The 19,338-nt window shown below is 53.6% G+C and overlaps 9 protein-coding genes across 9 annotated transcripts; 2 read left to right on the top strand and 7 right to left on the bottom strand.

Moving 5' to 3' along the window:
• Window positions 1–287: 287 nt before the first annotated feature.
• Window positions 288–1,127, bottom strand: M409DRAFT_29114 (uncharacterized protein; the record flags this gene model as incomplete). Its single annotated transcript, XM_033809315.1, has 1 exon — window positions 288–1,127. One exon carries the CDS (start codon window positions 1,125–1,127, stop codon window positions 288–290), a length of 840 nt encoding a protein of 279 aa, XP_033661382.1.
• A 520-nt stretch (window positions 1,128–1,647) lies between these two features.
• Window positions 1,648–2,331, bottom strand: M409DRAFT_70454 (uncharacterized protein; the record flags this gene model as incomplete). Its single annotated transcript, XM_033818739.1, has 2 exons — window positions 1,648–1,976; window positions 2,073–2,331. The coding sequence occupies 2 exons, from the start codon at window positions 2,329–2,331 to the stop codon at window positions 1,648–1,650; spliced, it is 588 nt and encodes a 195-aa protein (XP_033661383.1).
• Window positions 2,332–3,265: 934 nt separating this feature from the next.
• Window positions 3,266–5,677, bottom strand: M409DRAFT_59970 (uncharacterized protein; the record flags this gene model as incomplete). The annotated part of the gene is made up of 1 exon (XM_033814340.1): window positions 3,266–5,677. One exon carries the CDS (start codon window positions 5,675–5,677, stop codon window positions 3,266–3,268), a length of 2,412 nt encoding a protein of 803 aa, XP_033661384.1.
• A 1,219-nt stretch (window positions 5,678–6,896) lies between these two features.
• M409DRAFT_29117 (uncharacterized protein) lies at window positions 6,897–9,002 on the bottom strand (the record flags this gene model as incomplete). Its single annotated transcript, XM_033809316.1, has 5 exons — window positions 6,897–8,004; window positions 8,056–8,116; window positions 8,300–8,467; window positions 8,523–8,740; window positions 8,791–9,002. The coding sequence occupies 5 exons, from the start codon at window positions 9,000–9,002 to the stop codon at window positions 6,897–6,899; spliced, it is 1,767 nt and encodes a 588-aa protein (XP_033661385.1).
• Window positions 9,003–10,905: 1,903 nt separating this feature from the next.
• On the bottom strand, window positions 10,906–11,709 carry M409DRAFT_59972 (uncharacterized protein; the record flags this gene model as incomplete). The annotated part of the gene is made up of 1 exon (XM_033814341.1): window positions 10,906–11,709. One exon carries the CDS (start codon window positions 11,707–11,709, stop codon window positions 10,906–10,908), a length of 804 nt encoding a protein of 267 aa, XP_033661386.1.
• A 601-nt stretch (window positions 11,710–12,310) lies between these two features.
• M409DRAFT_70457 (uncharacterized protein) lies at window positions 12,311–14,206 on the top strand (the record flags this gene model as incomplete). The annotated part of the gene is made up of 3 exons (XM_033818740.1): window positions 12,311–13,379; window positions 13,452–13,918; window positions 14,000–14,206. 3 exons carry the CDS (start codon window positions 12,311–12,313, stop codon window positions 14,204–14,206), a joined length of 1,743 nt encoding a protein of 580 aa, XP_033661387.1.
• Window positions 14,207–14,336: 130 nt separating this feature from the next.
• Window positions 14,337–16,450, bottom strand: M409DRAFT_29120 (uncharacterized protein; the record flags this gene model as incomplete). The annotated part of the gene is made up of 3 exons (XM_033809317.1): window positions 14,337–14,381; window positions 14,455–16,308; window positions 16,358–16,450. The coding sequence occupies 3 exons, from the start codon at window positions 16,448–16,450 to the stop codon at window positions 14,337–14,339; spliced, it is 1,992 nt and encodes a 663-aa protein (XP_033661388.1).
• A 547-nt stretch (window positions 16,451–16,997) lies between these two features.
• M409DRAFT_29121 (polysaccharide lyase family 7 protein) lies at window positions 16,998–17,756 on the bottom strand (the record flags this gene model as incomplete). The annotated part of the gene is made up of 1 exon (XM_033809318.1): window positions 16,998–17,756. One exon carries the CDS (start codon window positions 17,754–17,756, stop codon window positions 16,998–17,000), a length of 759 nt encoding a protein of 252 aa, XP_033661389.1.
• A 609-nt stretch (window positions 17,757–18,365) lies between these two features.
• On the top strand, window positions 18,366–18,814 carry M409DRAFT_29122 (uncharacterized protein; the record flags this gene model as incomplete). Its single annotated transcript, XM_033809319.1, has 2 exons — window positions 18,366–18,467; window positions 18,518–18,814. The coding sequence occupies 2 exons, from the start codon at window positions 18,366–18,368 to the stop codon at window positions 18,812–18,814; spliced, it is 399 nt and encodes a 132-aa protein (XP_033661390.1).
• Between the last annotated feature and the right edge of the window lie 524 nt (window positions 18,815–19,338).

The following is a 19,338-nucleotide window of genomic DNA, read 5'->3' on the forward strand; positions in this document are numbered from 1 at the left end:
TGATACGGCATGAAACTAGCCAGAAATTACATGACGATCAATGAGGTCGTGTCTTTGAAAGTTCTCTTTGTCATCGTTCGTCCAGGGAAATTTGCAGCCCGTACTGCATGTCCGACGCGGAGTTATATTCTGGTGGTATTGTTGGACAGAATATCCAACCACAGATCGTGGCCAGCCTGATCTTGGGTGTTCTCGTTGCCTTTCTCCTTCCTGTGCCATCCAACGAGACCTTCACAGCACAACTGCGAGCACTCGTATCTCATGTAAGAGCACCCTTCCCTCTCCACTCAACTCCTCCCACCACCTTTATTCCACGTCCCCGGCGCCTCCTTCACAACCCTCCCCTCCTCAACCAAAACGCCCTCCCCCGTGAGATCCTCCACCCTCCGGAAAAACTCCAACGGCACAACCCCCTCCTCATTCCCCTCGGTCAAGACAACCCCATTATCACTCACCCAGAACTTAATCCCCGCCTGCATCGCCCGCACCACATCCAAGAAAACCAGCACGGTCGACGATTTCCGCATCCCGGATATCACTGGCGCGGAGACTTCGTTTGCGTTGGTGGTATTGGTACTGCTGCTGCTGGTGGAGGAGGAAGAGTCGACGAGGGAAGTGAAACCGGCGGGTAGGCCGGAGGCGAAGTGGACGTGGTTTCGACCCATGGGTTTCAGTCCTCCCGAGGAGACGATGAGCGGCCAGGCGGAGTGCGTCGTGCCGTGGACGACCGTCGCGGGGAGATTCTCCTCGGTGATGGGTTGCAACAACCCTTCCTCTTCGACTTTCAGACTATGCCCCTGATTCGCGCGGATCAGGTAATCTTTCGGGTCATTCGATGGGAGGGGTGTCTGTCCCTCCCCTTGTTCTACAGCCACCATCGTGAACCGTTGCTTATCATTCTCCTCGACGATCTGGCGCAGTTCGTCGAAAGTCACTTTGAGCGATTTGAGGTTGCGGTTGGCGAGGACTTCGGACACATTGATGTAGCCGCCGGGTCCCAGCGTGAGGCCTTCTTTTTCGGCGCCGTGCCGGAGGAGCCAGGAGATTTTTTTGGAGACTTGTACGGGGCGGGGGAGGGGGCCACCTCCTCGATTTCCTCCTCGACCACCACCACCGCGGCCGGGCATGGTGCTGGTGGGTGTGGTTTGGTTTTGGGGTTTGGATGGGGCTGTTGTGCTTGTAGTTGTTCTGAGTCTTTGGGTCTTGGGGTGGTTGATGATGGATTGTTGAAGTCGTGCTGTTGGAAATGTCTGTTTCTGGATGGAAGGTATGATGTTTGACAGCGAGATTTTCCCGTAGATAAAGGCAGTGACGCTCTTACTACTCGGGTGAATACATAAGGCTTGCTCTCTTTTCTTCTGACTCACTTTTCAACTTTCATGTGATGGTCGCGTTGGAGGTGCGGTGTCGAAAAGCTTTCCAGAGCTCGTGGCTCACGAGATGTGCCACGGTGGATTCACTTTCGCCTTCACATGCACAACCAACAAAGCAGACCAGAAGACCATGACTCGCAACAGAAGCTCGTGATACGTACAATCTACACTATCGGTAATAACAATCGACAAAGGTTACAACTACTAAATCAACGCCAAAATCCCACCTCATATACTCATCATTATCACATGCCCTCGACCATTTGCTATCAGTCTACTTCTTCTGCTCCCCCTCCTTACTCCCCCCACCAAACATCCCCCCAACATACCCGCCAGCACTCTGCGCGCCGGACCAAATCGAACTGCCCGCACTCTGCGCATTCTTGGCCACAGGATCCACCGCCGCAGCCGCCTGCCCGCCGTAGCTCCCATCGGTATCCTTGCCGCCTCGCTCGGCGCGGTTGACGCCCTCCTTGCTCACCATGTCGCCGACGGGTTGGAAGAGCCCGCCTTTGCCGACTTGTCCCGCGACGAGGTTGTTGACGCCGTCTTGCAGAGTGTCGACTTGTTCGATGCCGGTGACTTTGGATTTGTCGAGGGTGCCTATTTAATCATACAAATACATTAGCACTGCTCATCTATACACACACACATATGTATCGTAGTGTATTCATGGAAGGTGTTTAACGAAAGACTCACTCTTCGTCGCATAACTCGTCTTGTTATCATTCGTGAACCACTTCAAATACATATCCTCGATCCACGGCATCCAGTTCTCCTTCTGGTGCTGGTAGCCCTCGGAGAGCCACTCCATGTAGGTCTTGCCTTTCTTCTGGTCTTCGGGGAGGGCGTCGAAGGTCTTCTTCTTTTGCTCTTCGCTCATGGCGTCCCATTTGGAGGTGCCTTCGGAGGCGGTCTGTTGGGCTTTGGAGCCGGCTTGCTTGAGTTGGTCGGCCATGGTTCGTTGCTGGATGTGTTTGTTGTTGTTGTGATTGGGGTGGTGATTTGCTGGTTACAGTAGGATGTCTGGTATAGAAATGTGTGACGTGACGAGAGCAAAGGCAATGAAACAACAAGACACAAGAGCAAAGAAAAAGGTACTTATCTCCTCACCCAATCCTCCACACCACTAACCCGTCCCCTACTACTCATCACAGAGACACAACGCGTCAAGCAGCAGCTGTTCCAGCCCAGCCCAGCTTCCATCATGCTGCCCACCCACATGCTTGCGGCAGAGAAACCTACGTCACCTGGAGGAGACAGCGACTGCACCTCAGCCAACCCGGTCGACCCCTGCACGCAGATCCCACCTCGCCTCCAAGATTTCTGGACTTGGTGTGGCGCAGTCACTTGCATCCTCTGACAGAGCTCCAACAAGCTCGATGAGGTGTTTCCCGCTTGGCATCATGGAGACTGCATGACGAAGTCAATCGAGTTTCTGCGTTCATCAGGCTGGTGGGCGACTGGGCCACGTGTGCCGAGCGCAATGACCGCATTGGGTATTTGGATTCTGGTGTTGCTGTGAGATGACGCTTTGTTGGTAATTGCTTTTCTGGCTGCCTTGTTAGCAGGTTAGTTGCGTCTGCACTTCCTCTCTTCCACGACGATGAATTGAGGCAGATTGAAAGAAACTCATACGAAGTCGGGTGAAATAATGCTCAGAACGGTCGTTCAACGCTGCAAAGTTTGGGTATCCTACGCAAAATCTGTGCGCTCAAAGTAACGCACCATCCATAAGTCATACAACCATAATACATGTTGCTCGCTCGCAAATCACAATCCCAAAAGTGCCTTCTCATTATCATGAATGCTGACAATGCTAATCAGAAGTGTACCTTCGTAAGTGCCGTGATGGTGTCGTTCGAATAGTCGAGCAGTGAATCAATGGAAGGCTATTCCGTTATAACGTCGCGTCGCTGGTGGAGGCTTGATGTTCGTCCAGGAATGTCGCCAATAGACCGGCGAGAATTGAATTGTCCACCCATCGACGTAACGCGTCGACGTGGTTGTGAAGGGGTGTGATAATCGTCTGGACCGTCCTCTTCCTCCACTACGGGAGGCGTCGATTGCTGATCAAACAGACGCCTGCGTCTGTGTTCAGAACCAATCGAAGAGATCCTGGGCGTTTCACGGTTCCCCTCAAATGCAGCGTCGTTGTTTCGTTTAGAGGCCAGAATTTCGCGCAAGCTGGGGGTTCGCTGCGCACCTGGGGATCTGTTTTCATTCGTGAGTCTCGACCGGGGTCGCAGTGCGCCGATATCAGTCATGGCACGCGAAGGGGGTCGCAAGTTCGTCGCTTCGTCGCCACTGTCATCCTGACGTTGAATGCGACTGCGCAACCCACTCGGTGCTCGACTGACGCGACGTAGTTGGGGTGGATTCGATTTCGTTGATGAGGGTTCTTGTTCGGTAACAGACATGTCGCCAACACTGCCGCGAGGACTGATGCTTTCGTACGGTACCAACGAGTTGCCCCCTAAAATGCTGCTTCTCCTGGCGTCCAGTCGGCTCATGGGTCGAGCATTGCTTGCTTGACGCGAAGGTGCATGGTTTTCTGAAAACCTGAACGTCGGCGACTCCTGTCTTGCTGTTTCCATGGAAGTAGGGGACGACACAATCTCAGTTGCCTCATGTTTGCCTTCGCACAATGCGATGCATAGCTCTGTTAGATTGCGACACATGCTGTCAACTTTGCGCCTGACATGCCGATCAGACACGCTCAAGCCGTTGATGATTGAAGCAGCCGAGAAGTTGGTACCCTGAGGACCAGCACTGCCAGTGACCGCCGCCAGTTGAAGCGCATCATTAGAGGCAGCTTCCAAAGTCCGGTAGAGAGATGCGTTCAATAAAGTTTCAGCTTTGGCCAGGGCAGTATGTAAGGGTGGATGAATGTTGCTCAAGGCGTTCGCGCCTGATGCGGTCTCTAGTGGTGGAGTGGGAGTCGCCTTCTTCCTTTCTATCTCCCGCTTGCGCTCGTGCTTTGGTGAGGAATCAATAGTCGTAGGGGCAGTTGTCGCAGTGCGCGGTCGGTCGCTCGAGTCTCCAGATGCGGCGGCACTCGAAACGGTCGGCACCTTGTCCTTCATTTCCAATTCCTTTATACGCATCTTGAGCTCGTCCAGCTCGTCCCACACGTTATCCTCTTGTTGCGACTCTGCAGACGTCGATTCGCTCAGCTTGGGTTCAGATTCCTCCGCTGGTGACTCTTCAGGCGATTCCAAGGTGGCCAATTGGTTGTTCGTGGAGTTGGACATGGGCGCGCCAAATGAGGGACGTCGGCGCCCGTACTGAGGCACCTCTGGAGAGTGTAAGCGTTCGCGAAGACGCGTCGGCGACAGGGGCGAGCGATCAGGGACGACTGAGTAGCGACGGGCGCGTCCAGAACTCGAATGTCCCGACACGGAGGCGGCGTCGCCTGGCTGATAAGACGGGCGACTCGTGGAGGTTTTGTACTGATCCATATGTCGCTGCAGATCCGCCGATCGGTTGGTATTGAGTCGTGACGAGGGGCGCGTGTAGATGTTACCGCTCGTACTCGGGCGGCGGTGGTAAATGTCGACGTCGGGGGGCAGAGAGCGGCGCTTGGCGTGGGTGTGCGCAGGAGAGCGGTGCGACTCGTAGAAATCCATTCTGTCGCGTGCGGCGGTGCCTAGCAATGTTAGGGGTGTTGTTGTTTCGGACGAGGGTGTTGCGCTGGCGTGCACCGTCTTTGCTCTAGCCCTCCGCGAAATAGCCGGCAGCTGGACTGGTTCGCGCGAATTGTGAGTCCCCGGTATCCCTTGCGGCTTCGGTTGGGCGTCGTTCGCCTCGAGGGCTATCGCATTGCAACGGGTGCCGGGGTGGTGAGTATTAAGTGGTTTTGGCGCTGGTCTATCCCTCGCGCCCGCAGCACTGGCGGCTCTGCGCAAAGCAGGAGGCTCTGCTCGAGCTGCTGCAGGAGGAAATAATGCGACCGACGCCGGCCGGGCCCTCTTGTGCGGCTGCTGCTGCTGGAGATACTGGGGAGGGATGGGTGGGAGATTGGGCAGTTCGCGCCTGGCCTCTTCGTCGTGGAGCTTCTTGCGCAGCTCGGCGGCGGCGCTGCTGCGTAGAGATGATGATCGCGATGAGCTCCTCTCACGCGTCGTCGAATGACGGAGCTGCGCATGCGGCTGTTCGCTGGCAGCCAATGAAGGCCGTCCGGTGGTAGGGCCGCAGGTGGCAGCGACTAGTTCGCCAGCTGCTGGAGATTCGGCGACGTTGCCAGCTTCCGCGTCGTAAAACTCGTCCTCGTGGTTGGAATTGTACTCTTCCCCCGACTCCATGCTGCCCAGTACAAACGCCGCGGACGTCGCATCAATATATTTGAATTCTCCGGGGACGCAGGAAGTCGTCTTCCAGCCGTGGAGGTGGAGTGTCGTCGACATGAGTTTTATCTTCCGACCTGCCCTGGTCTGAAGGTCCAGGTCAGGAGATGAAGCGACCAGGATACGCGGTCAACGGCCTACGCCTCAAATCCATTGAATGATTTGCTGCGCAAGGATCTCTTGAGCAGCGTGAGTCGACGACCTCCTCTCTCTAAGGCCTCTCCCTGGCTATAAAATGAAATCTTCCTTCCAAGCACACGCCATCGCGGTAGTTGCAACCGTTTGGGCGCGATCTCAGCCATTGAAGACGGGACGGCAGCCATGAACCCTCGAGTCACGCCTTGGAACGATATATTCCTCCACTATCGACGGTTCGGCGCCCCCAGCCTTATACTGCGAGAAGTATATAGCTTCGACTCGACAGCCCCGTAGTTCCATCTCCACGCAACACCAACCTCAAGGTTCCTGAATCAATCAACCTGTTGGGATGACTCTCCACGGCCAGCGAATCTGCCTGCTTACTGTCCAAATCCACAGCCTAGGTCCATCCTCGTAGACCGTCGCCAGGAATCCCGTGATGAAGGCCTCACCTTGCCGTACGGAAGCTTTTCGCCTACGAGCCGCGGTTGGTCCAAAACTCTATTGCCAACACCGAGATCAAACAACCAAGATCTCGCTGCCGTCGCCACGTGCTAGCGACGTGCTACGAGCCGTCTTTGTATGAAGATTATCGCGACTTGTAAGAACTAGGAAGATGAACTTTGACTTGGCATGTCGTTCACAGCTGGAAATGGTGGAGAATTCCAGGCTTTCTTGAAAATGTGAATCGCGGATTCGTTTCCAAGTCAGGCAGCGACACACACACAGACACAACTGTTCGGAGAGGGCACAGTCATACTGTGATTTTTAGAGATCAACTATGGTATGTTTCGCTATCGGTCCTCATCGCCAAGACGCACGACTGGCAGGACGTTTACACTTATTCCCCCTTAGCGGGCATGGCATCCTCCCTATAGGCGATTTGTCAAACTAGGAAACAAAATGATGAGTTCTTTGAGCTGTGACTGGTTGATTCGTTTCAATTATTACAGAGGCCTCAGTCGCGCTTGAGATGATGTCGCGATCACGGTCGAAGTGGTCGCTTTAGACATTCTTTGATGAACCCCTTTCGATCCTCTTAAAAGACCTTCGCACCCGGCGGCGCCTTGAAGTCCTTCACTTGATAGTCCTTCCACATCAACACCCAGATAAAGCACAACGAAAGAATCGCAGTCCCAGCAATGCACATGTACTGTTGCGCATAAACGTAACCCTCGTCGATCACGATGCGTGTTGGGTCGCCTGGTGGATAGAGCAGCTGGCTCGTGATCGAAGAGTAGATGACGGTCGCGTTCGCTACAGTCTCTTGTGGCAGGTTGGCCACTAGATACTTGTAGAAGGTGTTGGTCCAGATGGCGCCTGAGATGGAACTTCCGATGGCACCCCCAACGGAGGCAAACAATCCTTGAAGAGCCAGAGCGACAGCAATGTTTGCTGGTCCCACGGCGGCCATTATCGCAATCTCTTGACATATTACGAGGGTACCACCTGCAAATGCAATAAAGATCTGTGTCATGACGACGTAGCCGATCCCGTAGGACGCCTCTCGAAAATGGATCATGAGCCCGGTCCCGAGGATCTCAAACGGGACTGCAGCAAGGGCAATCCACTTGAACCGTCCAGAGTAGCGGATCAGAACACCTACAATCAGAGCCCAGAAGCAGGAGCCAAGGTTGTAAATGTTGGCCACATACCCGGCGTTGGTGACGCTAAGGTTGTGCACGGTTTGGAGGTATGGATTGAAATATCCATCCCAGCAGTAGAAGCTGATCCAGGTCGTCATCGGCAGGAGACATGAACCGAGCACAGTCCGGTCGGTCAGGTAGTGGAATGGCAAGAACGGCTTCTTGGCGAAGAATTTCTCCCAGACCCCGAAGGCGATGAGCAAGACGACGCCAACGGCAAGCATAGCGATGATGTGTCCAGAACGCCATTGCTGAGCAGATGACGTCGCGAGCGAGAACGGCAGGAGGAAGAGCGAGAATCCCGCGCAGATGAGGAGGATGCCGATGAAATCGAACTCGATGAAGTAGTGGACCAGGCTCTGCGTCCACGTTCGTCCAGAAGCCTCTCTCGCGGGTACCAAGATGCCCTGCTTTCGTGCAAGGCGTTGATTATACCAGAAGACTGCTAGGAATGGAGCGGAGATGACTGGCACGAGGATGGCATAGACGCCGTATCCCCATCTGTTCTCATGTCAGACAAGGCTTGATCTGAAGTAATTTTGAGCTCCTTACCTCCATCCACTCGTCCTGAGGAAGCTCTGCGCAGCAGCAGGGCCGGCAAACGTCGTCGCGACTGTCCAAGATGTCAGTCAGATGTTTGAATGGCTCAAAATTGACGGCATCTCCATCACCGTTGCTCTACGCCGTCCAAGCAACCGGAGCTGTGATCATGAGCATTGTCACTCGGAGCGCCGTGAGATAAATGGTATGCCTTCTACTTTGAGAGGAGCGATTGGCCGGTATCATGTGCACTTACTGTATGGAGAGGTTGTGAATGCAAACAGCAGGGCTCGCCACTGCAGAGACGATGTATCCGCAATGAACACATCAAGGACGTATCCAATCCCGTTGAAGCCAACCCAGTAAAAGACTTGAGCAGCGGCATAGGTCGTGATGTTATTACACGCCGCCATCAGGACCAATCCTGGAGCCATCGAGTCAGCAAACCTCATCATCGCGGATCAGTTCCATTGACTCACCAAGAACGGCACATGTCAGCATGAAGACATAACCTTGCGGTCGTCCGAAGATATCCATCAACTTCGCGACGGGCAACTTGATGACACCCGCGACAATCGTGGACACGATGCCGACCGTGGGGATGAGGTACACCTGCGTGAAGCTTGAGGTGACGTACACGACCAGGTTGTTGCTGGTCTGCTGCTGGAAGGAGTTGATGAAGAAGATCAGGAAGATCCTGAAAGGTGGATCAGTGCAAGCGCATCTGGAAAATGTCATAGTACTTACAAGGCGTAGACCACGAGCAGAGCGTTACGGCTCCAGACAATGGTAGTTGCTTGAGCTTTCTTGACACCATCTTGTCCGGTCGAGTTGATGGCATGTCCTTCCTGGTCCTTGAGCACAGTGTCCGACGTGACGGGGTTGAAATCTTCGTGCACATCGTGGTTGTACGTCTTTTGATCGTGCTCTGGCTCAGCGCCAGCTCCAGAAAGGAACATCTTGACGACACCGATGTGTGAGCAGACGAAAGAAAGAAGAGAGGTGAGGTCTGCGCTTCGAAAGCAAAGAAAGCTAGCGAAAGATCTTATCTTATCAGATTGAGAGCACAGGTGGGAGGTGAATGACTTTTTGTACCAGTCGCCGCGGGCAGGATGGATGGATGGGACCCACCCCAAAAACTCAGAACTCGTACCTCTCAGCGTGGCGCTTTTCGCATGCCCGAAATCGGCCTGCGCGCGAACGAGCGATTCCGTGCAAAGTCGAAGGGAAATAACAAAATAAGTCGCAGGCGCGGCCCGCGTGATTGGGCAAAGGCGCTGAGCAGACCCTCGCTGGTGCCACGCGATCCAAGACTCCAAGACTGCTCCCAAGAACTTGCCAGCTCGAGAATTTCTCCATCTGCACTCGCCATCTCTACACAGGGCGCCTCGGGCGCTGCCGTATTCTGCACGATCTCCGTTCGCGCCGTCCGTTCTGACTGCGATTCCATGCACCATTGCGGCGGGCTTGCTGTCGTGCCACCACGCGGGTGTTGGGAACATGTCGTTGTATTGTCTTGGCCAGCAGCTTGGCTGGAGCAGGGATGCTACGGCAGCTCCGTGAGAGGTGATCGAGGCCATGCTACTCTACCCTCGTCGTCCCGTGCGAAGTGGGATGCATGAAATTGTCGACTCGTCTCACCAAGTCTGGAGGAGACCAAGATTTCGATTGCGGTTCAGGATAGCGGTCCTATATTGCGGTCACGCGGATGGCCGAGCGAGATATCAGGGTATTGTCGTATGAACAACGTCGGCACGGCCCCAGCACATTGGGCAATGCGGCCTTTCCATTGGGAATGCACAGGCTACTCGCGAGGATTGGTGGACATGTCAGGACATCGACTTTCGAGATTTTCGGCATGGGTCCTCGGCTGCAGACTGAAGACATCAATGTGAGAGCAACGACGGGTCCAGATCTCTGCAGGTTGGCCATGACAATGTGAAGATGCTGCATAGCCCAGCGTGGAACAAGGCTAACGCGGCTATTTTTTCTCACGTGCAACAGCACAAGCTTCACTCGCGTCTTGTGATCCGGGACCACTTCGTGCCCATAGCGAAGAGCTCGAACGCTTGTCATGTCCGAGTAGATGGTCGAATGTAGGATTTTGATGTCTTGGGTCAGCTCTCCGAATCCCAAGGTCTTGTATTCTTGCATGATCTTGAAGTCGATGGCCTGTCGAAAACGAGACTATAGAGAACTGCAGCATATCCCCACTGCCACAGAAGTGCGCCATGTCGTTCACTACATTCCATATGTGTTGGATGATGGTAGCGATGGTGACGCTCAAGCGTCCGGACGGCTCCATGCTGTCTGCTATAGGTGCCCTTCTCTGGTTTCGTGACGATGAAGTCTGATGGAGCGTGTTGTGGTCTGGAAGTTAATGTCCCGAGAACTCGGTGCGTAGACGAGATGACCCTGTGTGCATGTGGAGAAGATGTTGTGTATGATGTCTCTAACGCCGCTCAAGGTGTAATGTTCGTACCGGTCACTCATCAGCCGTCTACGATCCAGGTCTCGGTCGTTTCGTATTGATCGGAGAGATGAAGTCCTCATACAAGCGGAACCGTGAAGGCAGGATTGAGCACAACACACGATTGTCCGGACGCTGCTAATGACCATGCATTTTGAGCCATGGTGTTCTTTCTGCTCCTCCGTCATCGCCACGATGCTAGTCATCTTCAATGATAGCGCCTCTTATCTTTTATGTGTCCTCATCGACCTATGAAGGTGTCTCGACTACGTGGGTTTACAACCGTGCACCTCCTCATTTAGTCTTGCGAATACGTCCATATTGACCGCAGCTTCGGCCGACTGCTAAGCCTGAGCTCTTCTGAGGTCTGTATCCGCCTGGAATCTCGACATCTACTTCGGCTGCAAAGCATATGCCCTCACTGGGTACAGCGACTTTGGGAACCCCTTCTGCAGCTCCGTAAGGACGATCCGCAATCCAGCTTCCTCGAAAAGCTTCCGAAACTTGTCGTCCGTCCTCGTCACGCTGCTATCGGTTTCGTCGTAGACATCTTCCCCCACGTAGTTGTTGCTCAGGTTCTCCTTGACCACGATCCAACCCCCTTCTTCCACCACCGCAGGTAATCGTCGTAGGTACTCGACCAATTGCGCATCGGTGAGCTGTCCAACGCACCACTGATTCCACACGACATCATATACGACGCCGTTGTCTGGCTTCCATTCCTCCAACCCCACGTTGTAGATCTTCCCAACACAAGGCTCGTCCTTGACCTGATCAGTGAACGAAGTGACCGGCTCCACGATATCCACCGTCTCCGCCACATTCTGCAAAAATCCCTTCGTAATCCTGCCTATCCCCGCACCGCAATCTGCAACTGTTCTCAATTTGCCCTTGGAGGGTGGGAAGTGCTTCGATTGGCGCCGCAGTTTCGCGAGGAAGTTCGCTGAGCCTTGGAGGTCTACGCGACTGACTTGCGGGTATCCGCCGAGTACTCCATCGACGGTGGCGGGTGTGGTTGACCAGTATGCTATCGCGGCGGCGTGGTTGATCTGTGAATCGGGGGTTGGCTTTTGGAAGGGGATCTCTTCGGCCATTTCTTCGTCATCGTCGGTATGCCCATTCGTGTGCATCTTCGTCTTCTTAAGAGGTTGTTCGTCGGCTATGGTATCGAGCTTGCGCTTCGGCGAGGTCGACATTGAGAAGTGATGTCTCGAGTCACTTGTGCTTGTGCAAGGGCCGAGTGTTTTTGCTGCAAGAAGCCGGCTCCACAGCAACAGACCAAATCCACGGCCGTGGTCGTGGCTCCGAGTCGCATCCCATCCTTCTTTCAACGACACGCCTTGTTGCTCGCTCGCACTCGCCACATCAGGTAGTGCTCTATCGCCCGTCAGACTCCCTTGCAAAGGGATGATCCATAAGCGATGCTATTGTAATGCTCGCTCTAGTCCACTGATGACAATCCATTGGAGATGCCACCCCTCTCTTCGGCTACCACGCAGCAGCTCCTCAGCACGCGCATCATAGAGGTAAATCGGATATACGGCAGACAGGTTTGAAGCATCTTAGTATTCTTTTGATGTCCTACTTTCAACACTGCGTCGTTCTCGGCTTCTCCAAAACTTCTCAACGCAATTTCCCCGGACAAGAGCATTGAGACGCAATCTAAGTTGATAGACGGGTCAAGCTCCAACATGGCGCTGAATATGGGAGGAGCACCAAAGTCCAGAGAGGAGGTATTTACTGCCCCTCTAAGACCCATTGGCATCACAGTGCTGATGGTCCAACTTTGACCAGATGATGTCGCGAGATCCAACCTTAGTCCTCAACGGAAATCCAGACGAAGCAAACGGCGAACGACCCAACCCCCCAGAACGATATGGCGAGCCTCTACCAGACACCTGGATCCCAATGTACAAGAAGCCCTTGAAAACACCAACTAGGAAGCTAAGAATCGCCTGCATCGGAGCCGGAATCGCTGCCATGAACCTCGCCTATAAACTCTACTACGAATGGAAAGACACCCTGAGCGATCTCACAGAACTTGTCATCTACGAAGCCAACGAGGACATGGGCGGCACCTGGCTTGTGAATACGTATCCGGGAGTGGCCTGCGATGTCCCGGCTCATATTTACACGTTTCCTTTCGAACCTAATCCAAACTGGAGTGCCTTCTACGCATCTGGTGGCGAGATCTTGGAGTACTTCAAAAAGACTGTCGCCAAGTATCAACTTGATCGAGACGTGAAATGCGGACATCGAGTTTCACACGCGCAATGGGATGAAGATCGCGGGAAGTGGGATCTCAAGATGGAGACTAAAGGCGGTGTTGTGGAAGATTCGGTTGACATATTCGTTTCCGCCGTAGGGTTTTTGTCCAAATGGCGTTGGCCGTCGATTCCTGGATTACATGACTTTAAGGGTGATCTCATGCACTCAGCTGCCTGGGATAGTTCGTTCGATTCAACGGGTAAACGATTGGGTGTCATAGGAAACGGCAGCTCTGCGATCCAGATCATCCCCCTGGTCGTTGAGAAGGCCGCACACTTAACTAACTTCATTCGCCATCCAACGTATATCACCGCTGGTCTCGGGGCCGGAATCATTGGTGGCAAGACGCAATATTACTACACTGAAGAAGAGAAGCAGAGATTTCGAGACGATCCCAAGGAGTTGAAGGCTCATCGGAAGAAGATACAGGCCGGATCCAATCGTGCTTTTGATATGTTTGTGAAAGATTCGGATGCACAGATAGCAGGGCGCAAGTTCACGGCCGACCAGATGAAGGAGAAGCTGGGGAATAACGAGGAGTTGGCGAGAAAATTGACACCTGACTATGAGGTTGGGTGCCGACGAGCAACACCAGGACGTACGTATTATTATCCCCTTAATTTGACACCCCCGTGCGAAACCAACCTGCTAACACTTCACCGCTGGACAGCCGGCTACCTCGAATCATTCACCCGGCCCAACGTGTCCCTCGTCACCGACCCCGTCTCCCACATCACCTCCACAGGCCTCCACACCAAAGACGGCACCCACCACCTCCTCGACGCCCTAATCTGCGCAACCGGCTTCGACGTCTCGCACCGCCCACCCTTCCCCCTCCTCGGCCGACACCAAACCTCCCTCTCCACCCTCTTCCAACACGAACCCAAATCCTACCTCTCCCTCTGCGTGACAAACTTCCCCAACTTCTTCACCTTCAGCGGGCCCAACGCGCCCGTCGGCCACGGAAGCCTAATGGCGGGATTAGGTTGGAGTGCCGATTACATCTGCCAGTGGATCCAGAAGTTTCTCGAGGAGGATATCAAGTGCGTGGATGTCAAGGGGGAGGTGCTGGAGGAGTTTAATAGTTATAGTGATGAGGTTATGCAGAGGTTGGCGTGGAGTGGAGGGTGTCAGAGTGTAAGTTCGAGACGTTTGTCTTTTACTTCTCGTCTGAGTGCGTGTGTGAGAGAGATTGTACTGACATATGGTTTTTGGCAGTGGTATAAGAATCATCGAACGGACGGGAGGGTCACGGCGGTTTGGGCCGGGAGCGTCCTCAGCTATCACGATATGATCGAGCACATCCGGCCAGAAGACTTCAATATCACGTACCGCAGTCGTAACAGGTTTCGCTTTATGGGTAATGGACGGACGATGCGAGAGTATGATCCGGATGCTGATTTGGCTTGGTACTTGAAGAAGTGAAGTCGGTGTAATGCAAGCTTTTAGGAAACTTTGATTGTCTTTCTTCTATGACTATACACAAGTCTTTGAGGTACTAGGATGGATATGCTACAAAGGTTAGGACGTGGGAAAGCTGTGGTGAACAAGACCTCTAATCCACGAGCAAGCTTTTAAGTCGGGCTTCGGTTGCAATGACCTGGTCGAGAAAGTTAGCGATGCGAAGGAACAACGAGAGAGAGAGAGAGAGAGAGAGAGAGAGGACCACTTACATCAACAGCTTGCCTGACTTCCAGCACCCTCCTGCATTCGGTGACCCAATCCCGCGAAAGCACACCGGCCCAGCCCTTGAGCCCGTTCATCTCTCGCGCCGCAGCATCCAAGTCTCCTTCCTCGAGCAAGACTTCTGTTCGCGCCAGCGTAGCCTCGACATCATCACCCTCAGGCAGTCCACGATCGCTCTTCTTCTGGAACATAAGCCTTGAAAGAACAGCGCTTGCGGCATGACTGGCAACACCGGCATCTTCAGGGAGAAGAGAGGCTTTTCGCACTTCAGTTGCCACTCTCCTGAATCGGTCGATGAGCGATGCAGCTGATGGGACACCTCGCTGGTAGGCTGCAGGATTTATCGAAGCAATAGCAGCGCTGACAACTTCGTCGTTCTTGCTGACCTCCTTAAGGGCAACGAGCTCGTTGATGAATGGCGTTGGGTGATCTGTTTCTTGCAGCTTGGCTCGTAGAGCCTCAAGAGCCACTTGCAAGTGCTGGGTCTGCAGGGTAGTATCGACGACCTCGTTCCACTGTGAGGTAAGCTTCTCAAGCTCTTCAACATTGCTGGAGAGTTCGTCAAGCTCGGCCAGACGGCCACTGCGCTCCTCCTCGACTTTGGCCTTGACACTGTCCACGAACTTCTTCTGAAGCGAGATCTCTTGCTCCAGCAGAGCGTTCTGGTTCTTTTGCTCCAACACCTTCTTTGCGGCATCAAGTTCGGCAGAGAGCTTTTGCTGATAACTCGTGCTGAGCGTCTCGCGTTCCTGCTCATATTCTTCTCGCCATCTGGTCTCTTGTTCGCGCATTTCACTTTCCAGCCGCCGCACTAGCTCTTTTGCGGCATTATCGAATTCGAGATGCGCGTTCTTGATCTGAGTGTCGGCTTCCTGAGCAGTTTGATCCCGCAGAATCTTGATCTCGCCAATAACCTTGTCCAAGTCGGTCTTTGCAGAAGCAATGGTGTTGGCGTATTTGGGTGCCTCCGGCGACGCATTGACTGCAGTGATGATGTTGTTGACCAGCTTGACCAGCTCTTGCACAGCACGTTCTTGTCCCTCCGCAATGTTCTGGTTGTCCACTAGAGATGCGGCCGGGGGAGTTGGCTTAGGCTCTGCAGAGGCGATGACTGGTTTCTCATCCTTCTTGGGCAACAGTTTGTGGGTGACCTCAGGCTTCTCTCCCTTCGTTGGTTCCGGCTTCTTCGACTCTGCAGGCTTGGCCTTGTTATCCTCCACCGCGCTGGTATGTCTGCCCTTCTGGGCCAAGTCCGCGCCCGCATTGTCGTTTTCATCCGCTACACGAGGATTGACGCCGCTTTGACGTGCGATTGTGACCTTGTTCTCGCCGCGAGTCTGGGGCCATGTCCTGCCTTGAATTTCGCGTGCTGGGAAACGTCTACGGTATTCTCGCTCTTCAAAATAGGCTACGGCATCCTCGCCGAATGGAACGTATTCGGTGAAGAAGTCGTGGAAATTGTCATTGACAAGCGAATAGTAAACGCCGCCAGCGTACCCCAGCGCAGAAAGTAGTATCAGAGTCAAGAAGAGGGATCGGAATCGGCGGCGCTTCTTTGGCGGTGGTGGTGGCGCAGAGGATGGGCCGGTCTTCGCAGTGCCAGTACCTGTTGGGGGAAGATTGCCAGTGTTTGTAGAGGGAGCCGGTGCGTTTGACTTGACTTCGGCGGGTGTCGGCGGCGTTGGCGGGGGTTTGGGCGGTTCGTTGGGCGACATGTTGGTCTGCGTGGGATTATGGGTTGCGGTGGCCTCGATCGGTGCTTGGGGAACACCAGCGACAGTACCAGTCTGAATGCCAGGCAAGACTGTCTTGTCGGTGGGTCGTTCGTCGGCGTAGCCTCTCTGTACAATCAATTAAAAAGGGCCTCAATGTTTTGGTCGGGCTGCGTACCACGAGCATCTGCGCGGGCTGCCATTGGCGACGCAGACCCAGACGGACGCCTTGCTGGAGGCCCGCGCTCCGAGCAACGGCGATTCGCAGCATGACGGGCTGCGGTGGGAGGAGACGGAAGCAGAGGCGGCGTTGGTGGACTTCGTTGTGAAAAGACAAGCTTGGAAGCTCCCTGCTCGCGGATGATGTCCGTTGCAGCCTCAGGCATACAAAGAGCAACGCACAGGCCACAGCTCACTAGCGCACTTGGTGTTTAGCTTTACGCTTCGCTCGACTACGTCGTCCACTTCCAAATGATACAATCAACAGGCCTTGGTGTTCGAGGTTGCGTACGAATACTCTCTGGCCACTCTCCCTTGGCAGATGGCCTCGCCATCTTGCGCTCTTCTACAAAACTCGCCCCTTGAGTAATCCGAAACGTTGGCCCATGACTATGGCAGAAAGAGAATGTCTTAATCTGACCTTGTCAGATGCTGTCACACGCCTTGGAGGCTCGTACACTGAGTTTTGAAAGTGTAAACAACAGAGATTAGTGCTTACATGATACGTGGACCATCGAGTCGAAGCAGATTTTATGAGACAGCATTTCAGCGGGACTCTGTCCTTTGGATATGCTATCTGCGAGTCTTGGGAGTCGTACTCATGCTTCATGCTGTACGTCCAAGCTATATACATGGACAGAGGCGTCATCGTCGGCCTGATTATAATTGCCCGTCTTGAAAAACGCTCTCGGCGGGTCAAACTTCTTATTTAGTTTGATAAAACCCCCGTCATTGATGCTAATACTGGCAACGCCTTCTTCATATCGCAGCTCCATCTTGAAGATCTGGTTATGTGGCACATTCACGCCCTGGAGCGTCTGCAACACTTGATTGCCTCCTGGAGGAGTCTGCGGGTTGCCAACATGGAACGTGCCATCGCTGTAGTAATAGATTTCGGCCAAAGGCTTGTTGGGTGCGCCACCCGCTTGGAACAGCTGGCCCACACATATGTTGCTGCCTCGGATCGCTTTCATCTGCACCATCATTCGGTTGACGCTGGCGAATGGGTCCCAGTCTCCCGTGATCTCGGTGAATTCGGTGCGGCAATGGGCGCTCTCTACGAACTTGGTGCATCCTGAGTTGGACCCTGGAGCCTGCATTACCATGGATCCATCACCTTGGGCGTCTGTGAAGAAGTGGGAGTCCGTATATCCATCGCAACCCACGAGCTGGGACGGAGGAATCTGAGTTGGATTGTTGGGCGGTCCAGTCGGAAGCTGTAGCTGCCATGGGTTCAGATTGAAATTACCGCCGGGAGCACATTCGGGATTTAGATCACGAAGAAGTAGACTGCCGCAGACAGGATCATAGGAGAAGGAGGCGAATGCCAAAATGCGCGCGGCGGTAGTTGCTCGCATGTTGAGGGATGTCAAGAAAAGGGTTGGAATTGATGACTCCAGTCTTGGACACCTCCATTTCGCCGCGATATATATACTCGACACGTTCTACCTGATGTGTTCTTTAGGGCCACAAGAATGTACGAGGTTGCATCATCCTGAAAGTACGAGGTCACGCCGCATATGCAGTCGATCGTTGTTGCGGAGCAAAGGCCATCGGCGTTGTGACATCGAACTAATCACGTTCGATCTAGTGAATAGACTAACCTAATGTAGCAGGTGAGCAGTGCCAAGAAACACGTGAAGTGACGCTAACCAATTTGGTCAGACTATGTTGCAGCTAACGGGTTGGCTCTGCCTCCACTCAGGCGCTCCTTTGATAAAGTTTCGTTAACATTTAGTTAGATCAGTAATCAGCGAAGCGTTAGCGCAGCAAAACATGCTACTACACACACATGCACACGCACACACGCGACAATCACTGCCTTAAGCCCTAGCAAATGGGTATAGCGACAAATAGAGGGTCTGAAAGGAGACAGGGTTGGCTAGTCTTCGTAGCCTTGACCACGAGGGCCAGCCAACCCGTCAGTCCTGATGCTGATGTCACATTGCAGCCATCACAATGATGTCATGTCGCTGACCTCTTGTCGAGACGCCGGAAACACTCCTGCAGGAGCCGACATTAGCTTCGACTGCAGCAGAGGATACAACCCGGGTAGCTGTGGGCCATACGTAAGAGTCCACTATGTTGAGGTACGAGTCGCTATCTAATTACATTGTAGGACGACCTAGTCACATTTGCTGCCGCCGAGGATGGTCCGTACGACCAGTGTGAGATCATCTGGGATGCCTACACGAACAAGCATCTCTACGCCATGAAGACATCTGCAGCGGATGCGATGGCATCTGGATCGATATCTGGACCGGAAGCAGCACCGAGGATGGAGGCCAAGACCACATGCACTGTGACGGTGGAGTTGCCCCCGACAATTGGCTCCAGATTCTACGTTACGCACCTGATGGCAAGAATGTCAACAGTGAGTGGCCCAATTGTTTCCTGTCCCTTTGTACGATTATAAACCAGTCACTGGCTCCTCGGAGCCAATCCGTTATATCGGCTCCTGTCATCCTGAGGTGCTCAACCAGAATGCACCAAGAGCTGGTCCTGAACGAGACCACAGTAACCTTACGAGGCTGCAGAGCTGGCTGCCATTTCAAAGGCTCTGATAACAGACACAAGTACCTGGCACATGGCGCATGAGCGGCACTCTGAGAGATTAATACAGAGACACTCATTTCAACTACCTCATCTCGATCCTGCATCCTACTTCCGCACTCAGATTATCATATGTTCTTAGTTTTATGATAGAGACAGCGTTTTCTATCTGCAAGAGTTGGAAGCTTACGTCAATCTTCCATCTCTCGCGTTTCACAATGTACTGTCCATGCGGCAGTGTAAAGTGCCTCTCGCTTCAGATGCGCTCCATTCGAAGATGTTCGGTGCGCAAGACATGAGATTGCAGCCTCGGGTGAGCCTTGATCCAGATCTAGCGTCCTTGTTGTAAGATTTGATGCCTCGTGGCATAGAACACACTTCCAGCGG

The sequence above is a fragment of the Zasmidium cellare genome (genome assembly GCF_010093935.1).
Source record: "Zasmidium cellare ATCC 36951 unplaced genomic scaffold M409scaffold_48, whole genome shotgun sequence".
NCBI lineage: Eukaryota > Fungi > Ascomycota > Dothideomycetes > Mycosphaerellales > Mycosphaerellaceae > Zasmidium > Zasmidium cellare.